The 15,012-nt window shown below is 39.3% G+C and overlaps 1 protein-coding gene across 2 annotated transcripts; it reads right to left on the reverse strand.

Annotated features, from left to right (window-relative positions):
• Positions 1-231: 231 nt before the first annotated feature.
• Positions 232-10,811, reverse strand: LOC106155570 (uncharacterized). 2 transcript variants are annotated; one of them, XM_013530458.3, is made up of 4 exons: positions 9,915-10,811; positions 5,227-5,451; positions 4,061-4,129; positions 232-2,135 (listed from the first exon to the last, which is right to left on the reverse strand). In XM_013530458.3, exons 2-4 carry the CDS (start codon positions 5,439-5,441, stop codon positions 629-631), a joined length of 1,791 nt encoding a protein of 596 aa, XP_013385912.2. In that variant the 5' UTR covers positions 5,442-5,451; positions 9,915-10,811; the 3' UTR covers positions 232-628. The 2 variants fall into 2 exon arrangements, with proteins under 2 accessions (XP_013385912.2, XP_086870739.1); XM_087014613.1 differs by lacking the exons at positions 5,227-5,451; positions 9,915-10,811 and adding an exon at positions 4,315-4,660.
• Between the last annotated feature and the right edge of the window lie 4,201 nt (positions 10,812-15,012).

Below are 15,012 nucleotides of genomic sequence, written 5' to 3' on the forward strand. Positions count from 1 at the left end.
GAACTGCATTGATATTTGATTAGAAAGTGATTAGAATTATCAAAACCCCTTTGAAATGGTTTGGGGCCACATATAATTGGGGATTGCTGGGGGGGGGGGTGAACAACTTGATGGCTTGTGCAGATCATGTTTCATCATTTTGATGTATTTAATACATATTTTTTATTGCAGTAGAGTTAGGCTTTATTTCGAATGAATTGTAAAAGAAGGCACATAAATAAGGAAGACAGGTGATTTTTAAATAATATTTATTAATATAATAATCACAAATATCGTTTTGGTACTTACAACACATTTTATTTATACATATTATTCAAAGTAGTTGATTTTCTTCAGTTCGTATTTATGATAAATATTTTACAGTCACAATACTGTTATATTTCAGACATAATTACGTTTTACTAAGAGAGTACATATGATGTTCTGTACTTCCTTATTTTTGCTGAAATCGTTAAATAAACAGGAGTGAATCACATAATGAAATAATTTAAACTTCAATTATCATTGATTTTTCGACTTTTTAAGGGAAAAAAATTATACCTGCCTACGTAAAAACCCGGGCAGTACGCATAATCTTTTTTCTTCAACGACCTCCCCCCTTTTTTAAATCAAAATAGGGCCTACACCTTTACTCCATGGAATTTTTTCGGCTAGGGGGCAAGGGTGTCGCAGATGTCAATCGAATGTCAGGAATATCTTTTTGATCACTTTCAAATTTCTTACCATCTTTAACTAGAGTCAAAATTCCCGTAGAAGACGCATACTGTTGTGGAACCGCCAAAAACGTTCCAGATTGTTTTGGTCTTGGGATGTCTTCTTCACTAACACAATCGACCGCTGTGGTGTCGGCATCGTCGGATTGTCTCTCCTTTGCACTTGTATCATTTGTCTTTTTTTCTCCAATGTCAGTTATGGCGACATTGTTGTTGCCATCTTCCTGACTCTTAGTACCAGCGTCTTTGTTCTGAATTCCATTGTCTAAATTAAGTTTTGCGCTTGGATCACCGCCGACTGAACTGACGCTTGTTTCTTCGCGTATAGAAGGTAACACAGCATGCGGTTGAATGATTTTACGCGGGGATGGCTTCTCTTCTTTATTTTTCTTTAGATTGTCTGTCTGTTCTTTGGGCATGTCTTTAAGTCGACTTTCTTTGTCTTGCTCTTCGTCTACACGTAAATCGCCTGATCGTGTTTGATTGCCATTTTGAATTGCACTTTCATTGCCAGAAACAGCAGAACCCGTTGTCGGATCGTGAGATGTCGACACTACTTCGGCTTTCCCCGCAACTTGTTCTCCGGGAGAAGCGAGTTTGGTTCCGCGAAGGCAGCTTATTTCTTTTTTCTTGGATGACACGGACTCTTGGGAGCCATCGGAGACTGACAGAAGCGTGATGCCATGAAGTCGACGCGGGACCCGAGATTTTGGGATAATAACCGTGCTTAAGACCTCATCCTCTACTGACCGATATTGACGGGTTTTCAGCGCGTTTTCCTTACCCCGCCATCCATCTCTCTGAAGAAGGGTGATGCTGTCTCTTCGCTTCGCGTTCTGATCCCTCGTGTCCACGATAGCGTCCAGCGCTCTGTCCACACTCACTTTTCTCATTTTTGAGTGCACGGGGAAACGCTTCATCGGTTTTTTACCCAAACTTCGTTTAAAACTAGAATCTACGAACTGGTTGTATCCGGTTCGTGTTAGTTTACCCAGAGTTTCCTCGCTCTGTACCTGCCGGCCTTTGGGATGTTTGTCTACGAACGAAACGGTATGGAATCCATGATTTTTCAATAGCGGGATGGACCGCCCGTAGTCACTTTCGATTCCGCTATCCACGGATGATGCGCAGTCTATATCCTTTTGCTCTCGTTGTTCGTATGGAGAAGGTCCCCGTCTTTTATGTAGCAAAGGATGCGACTTATTCTGTATGGGTGGCAGTAAAACTGTAACATCAACGCGGTCGGAGTATTGCGGAGCCCCTTTATCAATTTTTGGCAAATTGTAATGCTTTTCTGACACCCCTTCTTTACGTTGACTGCTAGAAGCTCGCATGTTCTCTTTTACTTCATTTTTTCTGTTCCTTTCGGGTCGATCGTTGATTGGTGGCAACATCTTCCCAATTCTGTTCTTATGCGTTAATCTGAAATTAAGTCAAAAGCTGTCAAATTATCTAGAAAAGCACAACCGCAGTTCAAATGAATTTCCATATCGAAAGTTTGAGGCATCCTTGGGCACCTTATTTGCCAAATCAGAAGTAAAAACGAAAAAAATGTTGCTCGTAATCTGTAGATTTACATCACAGTAATCAGATTATTTTTACATGATTCTGTATTTCTATTTAGTAGAAAACACCTTCCTTTACAAGAACAACTTTTTTTATCTGAGCAAATTATCAATTTGTGTTCACATATGGAATCACCAGCTCATTCAAAATTGGTAGGTTTTGCCGGTCAAATATCAGTTTCGCAAAAATAAAAATATTCAAAGGTGTTATATCTTCAAAGATATTCCATCAGTAAAAAAATCCACCTTATAACATATTTTAGTTGCCCCAAGTTTTAGAGCTGAACAGAGGCCCCCGTATCTGTATGGAAACAGCAACCTCGGAAACGACGGGTGTCTCACACAAGCAATTAAAGGACCTCCCCAATTTCTCCGAATCACGTGTGGTGACTTCTTTTAATAAGTCATGTATGGTTAGGCCCTACCATCAAACTATGTTAGTTTGGATTAATTGGAATTCGCAATGAGCTCTTTTCACTCGTCTGCGATAATAACTGAAAATGCCTATCCCCAAAACTAGTTCATTTGGCCTTTTCTTTCCCAAATAATGCGTGCGAGGTTGTATTGGCTTCGTAAGCGCGCGGATGTGGTAATTTTAGAATAATTCCATAGAGTGAAAGGATGTAACGAGGCCGTTATTTTCGATAATGAATAAAAATACCTCCATTAAATACATGTGTCGTCGTATTGAGTGATGCCCTAATCGTCTTGCCATTTTGCCTGTAAGTTAATGAAACCCGAAGCCTGCAGTTATGGAGGGAATCATAAAGAGCACAGAGACGAAATATCTCAGACATAAAATACTTGGACCACGTGAGGAACGAAGGACAACTTAGAAGAGGAACTGGGCCCGTTTAAGACCTTAAATAATAATAATAATAATAGTAATGGTGATTATGTTAATGGGTTCTTGAAAACAGTGTTCAACGTTTGTCTCGATGCCATGTACAATTCAAAGATTTAAGATGAAAACTCTGAATTCTGAAGCCTACAATTAAGAATAACACATTTCTGGAAACGATGGCTACCTTTGATACTAAATGATGATAAGTGACACTGCAGTCTGTGAGTAGAAATCACCCATATTATCGTTCACTAGCAAGTTAATATTGTCATTCTTCGTTGAAAAGTGACAATTTAATAAAGCCATTGTGCAGTTAGCACGGCGCTTGTGGTAAAAGTGAAATGCATTAAACGTGTGAATATATCGAGACTCATCTAGCGAACATATAATTTTTAATACACAGGAGCTGGAGCTGTTTTTTAGGGAAAAAGTTGATTTTTAGCATTACGTCACCGATATGCACCGATACGATTGCTAAATTAAATTATTCTAAACTCTTTTTCAGGAGACAGTTCACAATAGGTTGTAATTAAGGCGTAGAATTTCCGTTAAACCAACAGAAATAACTGATTTTCATGTTAACATTTTTTCTTTAATTACCAAGGCATTTCCCAATGTAAACTAAGAAAACGTGATGCTGATTTTATATTATCTATAGACACAGAAATCTGAAACCGATTTTTTATATATCACTTTTTTATATATCGCTTTGTCCACGGTTTTGGATATGGTGCGCTTTGCTTGAAGTGTTATCAGGAATATAAAAACCTAACGCGTATTGCGCGTTTAAAAAAGGTGACATCTTTCTTTACCACTGGTGTGTTTAAACTACAAAGGCCTTTGAAGAAATTTCATTATTCATCATTGTACAACAGAAGCTTAGTTCGACGCCGCACTTAACGCGTTGCATACCTTAAATGACAATTTTTCTCACCTACCTTTTTTCCAAACTCTTCCTGCGTGTGTTTTCCGTCCGATGTGGTTCGGAAGCTGGCTGCCCAATGGACCTGAAACGATATTCCAAACTATCTGTGATTTCCATATTACATAAGTTAATCAAACTTGTCACAAATATCGTCACTAAATCTATGATCTAAAGACTTACCCCCCACACACACACACACACACGCGCGCGCGCGCGCGCGTGAGCGCATGCAACATTGTTTTGTCCGAGAGCGAAACGGAGCGTTACCTGAAACCGATCCACCTTGTATCCGCCTTTTTGTTTAACGTATAGAGCTTCACCGTACCGAGTTGACTCAAAGCAGTGATCTGATCACTCAGCTGCTTAACGAGAACGCACAGCGGCTGCGATTCCTGTCACCTGTGATATGGTTTATATATATATACGCTTCCTATCCAGGTAATAATTCGACGACTTATTGTTTGACGTATTCGCTCTGGTTAATTAACTGTATTGTCGCAGGTGAGATTGTTTTTCTTGCATTGACAGAAAGAAAAACGTATTTTGAGGTGAGACTGTTTTCAGTTGACGAAGTGAAAAACATGCTATTTGTTCAAATCACATTTTTTCATACCTGGAAAGTTTAGATAAGAAGTACTTTGCATGGGTTCTTTTTACGTCATAGGTTACAGAGGGCTACTTGTTTGGGGGGGGGGGGGTATTTCAGTTTTTAAAAAGTCACGGTCTAATCCCCTTCCTGAAGTTATTTGATGGGACATCCTGAAGTTATTTGATGGGACAAAGTAAGCGTTTTTTTTTTTTTTTTTTTTTTTAATTTTTACCTCCTCCAATTCCCCTGTACATAACCCCTGAAGTTAACGATATTCTCAGATTTAGCAGTTTTGGACGCGACTTCCGCGTTTTGGTGGAGTATTGTGAGTAATTAACATGTTCCAAGAGGATAACATACAATTTTTGCTGTATGAGGAAGCTGTCATCCTGTCGACGTCATTGTGCAGCGCAAGACAAAAGCCAACTTCAAAACTAGCGGCGACACTTACTGAAAATTGTATTACACCATTCAAACACAATAGGCCCAATCTACCTTATTTTTATGCGTTATTATTATTATTATTATTATTATTATTATTATTATTATTATATAAAACTGAAACCACTCATTCCGTTAAATTCTCTTACCTCACAATAATGGGAAAGTCTTGTCCACCTCCAGGTCCATTTTGGTCCAGATTTTGGCTTCTCTTTCGCTCGTTATCCAACTTTCGGAGATAATTTTCCGTGGCATCTTTTCGCGCTAAGATGGCCGCCAATAGATCGGGACGAAAGGCGGGGACGGTGACAGAGGGGATGGACGCCGCCGGGGCCGGCAGGTACCCACGAGCCGTCTTGTTCATGTTTTCTTTGCTGAAACAACGATGAAGATAGTATTAATTTCTTTTCATCACAAAAGCAAACCATAATAGAAAAAGGAGCAAAGCTGTGGGCATGAAACAATTCTGCATGTGAAGTCACAGTCGCTTATTTATATTTTTTTTTTGGGGGGGGGAGGGTGCATCTTGTGCGCTGGCATCTCTCTCTCTCTCTCTCTCTCTCTCTCTGTTGTTGCTTACCGTACATTTGCATTTGGTTTTTAATAACCAATAAACTAATATCTCTCTCTCTCTCTCTCTCTCTGCGTGAATCAGGCTAATAATCGATCGCCATGCTTGAATTCAGATTCATTCCATTAATGTGCTGCTTGAGGCACTCCATTCATCTGAAACAGCATCTGATTTCTCTTGACGCGGTCAATTGTCACAAACTTGAAAACCACCTGCCTAAAATAACAAGACCACTGGTTAAGTAATGCTACCCTTTAGGCCTACGTGCCGAACTGCATAGCTCTGCGTTCTGGTAAAGAAAAAAAAATTAGCCGACCCGTTCCACGTGTTAGTTCTGTCATGTATATTTTGAAGCAATTTACTTTATATTAGGCCGTAAAGTCGCTGTAAGTTTTCTGACAGATTTTTAATTTAAAATGGCAGTTTTAGATGCTTATTTATTTTTCCCACATGATGGACAAACCGTGCTCGTGCGTGATATTTTACTTTACGTTCATTGTATAAAGCACCGAATCTTATAGCCGATATCAGACCCCGAGATCAGAGGTAGAGCATATTGTTGAATTAAGTCATTTCCAAAATGTAAACTTGGATTTATGATCCAATGGCTCCATAAAAATTACCTCTGTTATCAGAACTGCCTTTATCTCATGTTTGAGCACCAAACTTAATATTATTACATTTATGTGGACTTTTTTGAGGTCTATTTGCCAATCAGCCTTTTTTTCTCAAAAAAGCAAACATCCCCAACAAATGAATTTCTATACTGACCTTATCAGCACTGTTTGTTGTATCCATATTTTATATTTGGGCATCAGTGCTTATATCTGGCCATGACAACAAGTTATCAGATTGACTTATGTATGCAGCCGGGTTAGAGATGTAAACTAATAATAGGCGTAACCCGAAACTTTACGGTGAGGTTATGTCTAATAACTGAGGCAGCCTTTTTTAGCTTTCAAACCGCTAGACAAAATCGTTCGTGATTAAATCTTTAGGAAGTAACTGCTTGATTGCAATCCCCTAGTGCGTGGTGTCCGTGTAATCCCGACCACCGCTGGCCGCATGAGTCGGGAATTATTACAGAGGGTTTCAGAGGGGAGAAAACTAGCTAGTGGAAGCGAAAACTAAATCATCTACGTCGTTATGTTCTTTAAAAAACACTTTTAAAAGGGAACTTATTCATACGGAGGAATCATTATAGTGCAATGTTATTTGATGTAAGTTTGGGGTCAGATGTGTGAGTTGAAGGGCATGTTTTTATACGTTTAGGGGAGGGGAAAGGTGTAGAGCCGCATTTTGCAACCGACCGCATTTTGCAACCGGTTGCAAAATACGTTCAGTTGCAAAATGCGGTCCTACTAAGTAGAGCCGCATTTTGCAACTGAACGCATTTTGCAACTGCAACGCATTTTGTAACCTAAGAAAATCGTGAAAACGCATTTTGCAACTGCAACGCATTTTGCAACCAGGATTTTTTTCTAAGTCCTTGAAACAGCTTGAAGTACGAGACAGGTAGAATTGGAGTGGGGACGGGTTTGCTTCGACTATGTATGCAGAAACTGGCCAGGCTGCCCCTGGGGTGGACGAAAATATAAAACTTATTGCACATTGTAATTTCCTAAACCATTAGAGTTAGGAACTCTAAACGTTAATAAACATTTTGTTAGGCATGTGCATGGGATTTCGGATTTTTTGTTTTTGTTTTTTTTTTTTAATTGGGGGTGTGGCCGTCCCTAGGGGTGGTTGATTGTACTTTTACTTCGTATTTTTCTCCTATCCACCCTTATATCTTCAGAATTAGGAAATAAAAACGTTGGGGATTAATACACTATCGTAAGAAATGTGCATGGGCACTTCGGAAATTTATTGTGACATGGGTGTGGTTGTCCCTAGGGGTGGCTGAGTCTAATTTTACAACGTATTTTTTGCTATCTGCCTATTGTATCGGCCATTTGAGTTAAAGCATGAAATTTAGCTACAGTATAATTTGGGATGTTGAATGGCATTTAATTTTTTTGACTTAGGGTGTGGTCCTGGGGGTGGTTGAATATAATTAGACGTTGTAATTTCTGCTATCTACCTTTAGACCATATAAGTTAGGAACGGAAGGCTATGGGAATTGAAAACATGCCTTTAGAGATATGGATCCTTCTGGGGTATTGATGGGTGTGGCCGTCCCTGGGGGTGGTTGATTCTATTTTTTGCACCGTTACTTCTACCCTTAGAGTTAGGAACATGAAATGTTGGGGATTGATAATGAATGTACATGGGTCTTAGAGGAATGTAGAGTACAGCAGCGGCGCACATAGCACTAAACGGACTTACAGTCGTAGGCATGAATATAGGTCAAGGAATCCAGTTAAAGCTGTTCTTTTGACCCATGCCAACCATAAGGCCCTACACACTCAGGAATCCTGGCGTTCAACTAGCCGTTGTGTCTTAATACAAAACAAATATGTTAATTAATCATAAATAGTAATTAGCATGTGTGTTGCTCTACAGAGGCTATGCCTGAAAGTATGGGGTCTTGCATGGGTTTTTAATTAACTTGACCTATATTCAAGCATACCGCTGAAGGTCTGTTATTAAGTGCCGTCTGCTGTGTTCTTTGCATTCCCCTTCCTTCTTAACTCGAAGACAGCTTTCATATTCACACATCCTACTATCTGGGTCGGTCCAACTCTGCAGGGGATCTCACTTAAGTGCAATCAGTGGAATCAGCTTAATTGTCTGACATACCACCAATCACCCCATCCATTGAAGAACCGTCACATCCAAAGTCACACTAAAATTCCCCTGTACCCATGCACCAAAGACTCGTGCTCCTAACTCGAATGGTCGAGAAGGAGATGAAAGAAATTACGGTGAAAATATTACAGTCAAGTAACTATCCCCAGGGACGGCCATTCCCCAAGTGACCAAAAATTCCTATGTGCCCAAGCACATCTCTAACGATCTCAACCACCCCCAGGGACAACTACACCCCAAGTCACAAAAATCTGGAGTGCCTACGCACATTTCTTACGATGGTATTAATCCCCAACGCTTTTATTTCCTAATTCTACAGATATAAGGGTAGATAACAGAAAATACAATGTAAAATTACAATCAGCCACCCCTAGGGACGGCCACACCCCTATGTGCATGCCTAACAATATCTTTTTTACTCCCTGGCGTTTCAACCTCCTAACTCTAATGGTTTAGGAAATTACAATGTGAAATAAGTTTTATATTATCGTCCACCCCAGGGGCAGCCTGGCCAGTTTCAGCATACATAGTCGAAGCAAACCCGTCCCCACTGCAATTCTACCCGTAGCCTACCTGTCTCGTACTTCAAGCTGTTTCAGGGACTTAGAAAAAAATCCTGGTTGCAAAATGCGTTGCGGTTGCAAAATGCGTTTTCACGATTTTCTTTGGTTGCAAAATGCGTTGCAGTTGCAAAATGCGTTCAGTTGCAAAATGCGGCTCTACTTAGTAGGACCGCATTTTGCTACTGAACGCATTTTGCAACCGGTTGCAAAATGCGGTCGGTTGCAAAATGCGGCTCTACAAAGGGCAAGGGGGCCATATTTGAGGAAGGGAAAGTGATTTCCATTTTAAGCGGAGTGTAATAATCTGATGTAATACGGACCCAGACCCCATTACCATCGCTTTTACGGTCACTGCTATTAGACTAAGAGATGGATTCTTGTGTGGGGAATGGTAGAAAACTTTTAAAGAAAAAATTTGGGAATATTATTTTCAGAATGCGGAGAAACAGACTGTGGAAATGTAAATTGCTAGGTTTTTGTGTTGAATTTGGTAAAAACAGTCCTGTACAAGCTCATCACATCAAAAGTCGATAGTTATTACCAACAGAGGGGATAATGCTTACATATTCCACTTGGCCTAGCTAAATATTTTTACGCTTACCTACGTCAGTCTGTATAGATTTCTTGTGGAGTTTAACATTCGGTTTCTGTTAAGAGAGGCTTGGTTCGTAACAGACGACCAGTAAGTGAAAAAAATGTACAAACAAAATTGTCTAAACAGGATTCGCAACAGGACGTACAATGTAATCTTACAGCAATAGATTTTCTTTGTTAGTATACTATTTTGGCATCTTAGAAACTTGAATCTAAAGCAATCAGACACAAGGATTACTTACAAGGGTGGGGGTTGGGGTTGGGGTGGGGGGTACTGATCAATCCACTGACTAAGTCCAACCTAAACACACACGTCCCCCCCCCTCTCTCACACGTCGTATCTTGTTCTATGGCTCACCTCTTTAGTCTCAGATGCACTATAGTAACCCAGATAAGGGACACCAGTCCCCTCTATGGTCCCTGGCGACTCCTAATACATTCAGAATCATAATCTGTATGTCCAAGCGTCATGGTTTAGTGTCCACTATTTCTTGAACTATCTGTTCTGTAACGACTTCTCTTGATCTGTCAGCGATCTGTATCCAAGCCTTTTTGTCAACTGAGCGTTTAGGGAAAAATGGCAGCTAAATCCACAAGCCCAAATCAACAACTGTCCGCGTGTTATTTTACTGTCGGCCCATTGTACTTGGGCTATTCTTCCCACTTCCACTCATGTGCTTCGTTGTAAGCTCTTTTGTCAAAACTCTCCGGTCCCATATACTACGCTTTTCATCGAATGGGTGGTTTCTATAATCTATTTAATACACTACTAATGAACAGTGAGAGGCTTTTGCCTGCTTTGAGGGTTATTAAGTTTGTGCTGCATGAATAGGTTCCTGTCAAAATCCAAATGGTAAGTGCTGACGTTGTTCCGCGAATTATATGTGCGTAACACTTACCGAGACTTCAAACTTTTAATAATGTTTGGATTTGAAGAGAACAAAACAAAAACCTCTTTCTTTCATCTCGTATTTTTTCTCAACAATAATATTTTTAAGTAGAGTAAAATTTCTCAATCCATCTTAATATGAACACAATGTAAATTTGCCTGCGTAAAATAAATCACTCCTTTTTAAATCATACTCTTATATATAAGAGGATTCATATTCTCGCGAATTAATCTTGCCTCGGGACGTTCAAAGGTGAACAAAAACAAGTGACCTTTTATTGCAGATTTGTAGGAAGGGAAAAGCTTTTTTCGATTCCCTTTCCCAATCTTAATCTTTTGAAAGGGTAATAATCTCGTAGATAACGCTTTTCTCAGGCATAAGATATTTTTATACCTTTGTGAAAGTAAATCCTCCCTTGTTTGCGTTCTCTGATTAAGAAGTTATGTGCGTGTATATCGAAGTGTTAAGAACACTAATAAAACTTTTTAAACATTCAACAAATTCCGCTTTAACGATAATTGCCTTCATGCCAACATGTTTACATGGTTACATCAACTTGTTATGGGGACCTTTTCTCTCTAATAGAGACGTCATCAATCACAGTTAGGAGATGTTTTTTTTTTTTTTCAGTGGCTGTTTTAATAATCTTTCCATTCTACTCTTGGTTACTCGATCCTGGGGAGTTTAGTAAGTTATAAAATTTGCTAAATATCTAATTAAATTTCTAGCCATGCTATTAACATTAAACACGTATTCACCTTAGTAAAAAATCTGCACGAGGGAAAGCAATCAACTTGTTCTTTTTCTTTTTCAAAAAAGTATATATTTATTAAATCACCTATTTGGCTTATTCCACTGCAATAAACCACACTACCGTAGCTTACCTTATCTTAAATTTTTTATAATTTTTTTCCAACGATATTCAATCGTGATACAACAAATGGATGATAATAATTAACTAATACACGTCTTACGAGACTTCCACTTCCAACCACACAGATTTTCTTGCCGGCGAAAAGCCGATGGATTGGCGAAAAGATAGTGGGTGCCATTTTATAAGTGAAAATTACCTGCAAAGCCTACAAGTTAATATATAGAATATTTGTCAATCTGAATAAGAATTATTCTTTTGCCTTTAGATGCATATATCAAATAGAGTGCGTGGGTAACGTAGTTAAGTCTCATACTTATCCCATGTGATCGCAGTCCTCTTAATCTCGTCTTTTACAGGAAATACTACAGCGTCACTATGGTAACTGAACCAACACAATGACTGTTAGACCTTATTTTAGCACAAAATTAATAAGTTTTCATCACTAAGGGATGTCATATCCAAAACTGGAAACAGGATTATGATCCATACATCCGCATTTGAGTTCTAAGTTTCTTTTTTTTAGTCACACCTTCGTAATAAAAAATTAGCACTGGTGAATTTCAGTAGTAATGACAGAAGTAAAAAAAATTAAGAGCTCGAAAAGAGCTTAGTTTAATTAAAAGACTTCGGTAAGATATACGTTAGTGGTTCATGGAAAATGGCTGACATATTCATGTTTTTAATGGCACATTCAGTATAGGGCTAACGTTAATTGTATGCCTTTAAATATATCATTAGTCTATATAGTGTTCTTTCTAGGTGTTATACCTGTATATAGAATTGAATCCTATGCTATATACTCAAGAGTAAACTAAGGGCGCATTCCCATAGATTTTAGATCGATCTATCCCCGTGGGGAGTCTCACTAGATTACTGTCAGATAATTCGGCTTAAATGTCCGTCCCGCCTACTACAAGCTGTAAGGGGGTAATTAACTTTCTTTCCCGCTCGGCTGATAGCTATTTAGCGTGAACCCCCAGGGAGTTAGGTCGATCTAGTTGGATCGATCTAATCTCTGGGAATGGGGTCTAATATTGCACAATTAAAAAACCCTCCCATCAAGCACCTTATACTTCATGTGGCGTTATCGTCGTAATGTGCCGTAACTCTTTGGTCCCCCCTCCCCTGCCACGCACACGCACACACTTACACACGCACACACGCACACCACCACCACCACCACCACCAAAACATCGGCAACTTGCATTGGCTATTTGAGTGTGAGATACAGTTAAGATTAACTTTTCAAAGGTGGCTAAAAATCTGGGTTTTAGTCCTTCATGTGACGGTTCGTGTGTCACAGATCAATCGCATCAATCGCGTGACATATTATCAAACATATCTGACAGTCACTCACCTGTTAACAGAATTTGCAGGAACGATAATTTTCGAGAACGAAAATAGGTACTTTTTCATTTTTAACATAACGCTGCAGCGCTGACCAGTGCTTTGCAGGTCAATTATTATTTCGTGTGTGTGGAACAACTGGAAACGGAAAAGCTAAAAACATGAAATGTAAGCGAAGGGTGTGGGCGTTCTAATTGTTTAATCTGATGTGCTTAACTTCACATTTGTAAAACTCTTGTTCTTACCTATGCGACATGACAGCTCCACCCTTCGGCTGAGGCCTTTGATCACGTGACAGAGCTCCTCGATATGAGCTCCGGAATTTAAAATCGTACCACAGTACTCTCTTGGGCGGATCCAGAGATATTTTCTGACAGCCCTCCAAATTGTCTTTGTTGATCCATCCTCCATTTTGACCGTCTTCCGACAGGAAAAAATAGATAGCTCTCAATTTAAACTTTAAAATCTGACCGTCTTCTGGAAGACCCAGAAGACGGTTTCAATCCGCCCCTCTGCTCTCCGACCACAGGATCCGCTAGAAATATGTTACAAAAGTTATTGTCCCTATACTTTAATTTTGTATACAATTTTAGAGACCCCTGATGTCAGAGGGTAACGCAAATTGAGGGTAGTGGTGGGGGTGCAGACACTGGCCTCATAAGTACTGTAAAAAACATTAACTATTATCTTTCCTATCATCTTTACGGAAGAGTGAATGAAAAATCTTCTTCACTATGCAAATCATTTTTCTTGGTTTTTTCACAATCATTGCAGACGGTATCAATCCTAATGTAAAAGAACTGTGTATAATGAGTTGTAACCACAAACATATTAAGTTCCCGTATCTCAATCGATTAAATTTGTTTTGCGGCGTGGAAAGGTATTGAATTTAAATGCCAGCTAACGATTATTGTTTCTAAGACTGGGTCCCCATCCCTAGACCCCATTCCCATACCTACATCGATCTAGCGGGATCGGTCCATCTCCGAGGGGATTCTCGCTTTTAAAATCGCTTTCAGCTTAACGCTGAAAGCGTCTTAAGCGGCTTAAACGTCTGGCACGCTTACTGAAGCTGCTAGAGATAGTTAATTACCTCCAGATTCAGTAGGCGCTTAAGTACCTCCAGATTCATCTAAGCCGCTTAAGTTAATTGCAATTAATGGAATGGTCTTTTTGATCAAGTGACAGAGCTCCTCGATATGAGCTCCGGAATTTAAAGCTGTTTCACAGTACTCTCTGACCACAGGGCCCACTATAAGTCTGTTACAAAAATGTTAAAAGTGTGATTTTGTATCAGTATTTTAGGGGGCCCTGGTATCAGAGGGCAGTATCAGAGAAGGAGAAGTTTCAGTCCCTGGTCTCATACATGTAACTACATGTAAAAGCACGTTCAATCTCTTTAGAAATTATTATCTTTCTTATCATCTTTGCAAGAGAGAGAGTGAAAAATAAAATCTTCTTCACTATGTAAGCCTTTTCTTTAAGTTTTGTCACAATGAATGCAGACAGTATCAATCCTAATGTAAAAGAAGAACTGCATATAATGATTTGTAACCACAAACATATTAAGTTTCCGTATCTTAATCGATTAAATTCGTTTTGCGGCGTGAAAAGGTAATGAGTGTAAATGCCAACCAACGACTATTGTTTCTTATAGCGCTGCTGTGCACGGAGAATTTTCTGTGATTTTCGATATATTCGTACAGCGTGTTAAGCAAGGGCAAACTCAGTACCGGGTAATTGTTGTTAAGAATATGACATCCCCTACGAAGTGGGGCAGCGTTCTTTGAAATTTAAGTCATTTTCAGAATGAAAGAAGAAATATTGAGGTATGAATCTGTGTTTTCTGGACTCGCCGCCTCACATGATTTACGTTTTCAGTTCTTGAAATATACGAAACTTAAAGTAACAAAGTAAAGTATTTTAGACAAACGATAGGTACATGTACATAAACCATCTCTAGTTGAACTCATCTGAGGACAAGTAATACTTTTTGATTATATTTTAACGGATAAATGCCATGAAAAAAATGTCACCCTCTGACGAATCATCTTAACACAGTTTTAAATCTCGATGATCTCGGAAGACAGTGCGAGAATTGAGCTCGACGGGACGGAATTTGAAACAAACAAGCAAACAAAAAAGGCTTTTCGCGGGAAAAATCCTTCACTGTGAACCTTTAATCACAATTATTCTATTATTATCGTTGTTATAATGGAAGGAACCCCACTGTGTGTATATAAGGGATCATTCCCATAGACACCATCTGGATACGTAGGTCGATCCAACTCTGCAGGGACTCTCGCTGAGTGCAATCAGCTTAATTGAATGACACCCGTACAATT

Source organism: Lingula anatina, chromosome 6 (genome assembly GCF_051362555.1).
Source record: "Lingula anatina isolate TDL-2025a chromosome 6, LinAna3.0, whole genome shotgun sequence".
Classification (NCBI taxonomy): domain Eukaryota; kingdom Metazoa; phylum Brachiopoda; class Lingulata; order Lingulida; family Lingulidae; genus Lingula; species Lingula anatina.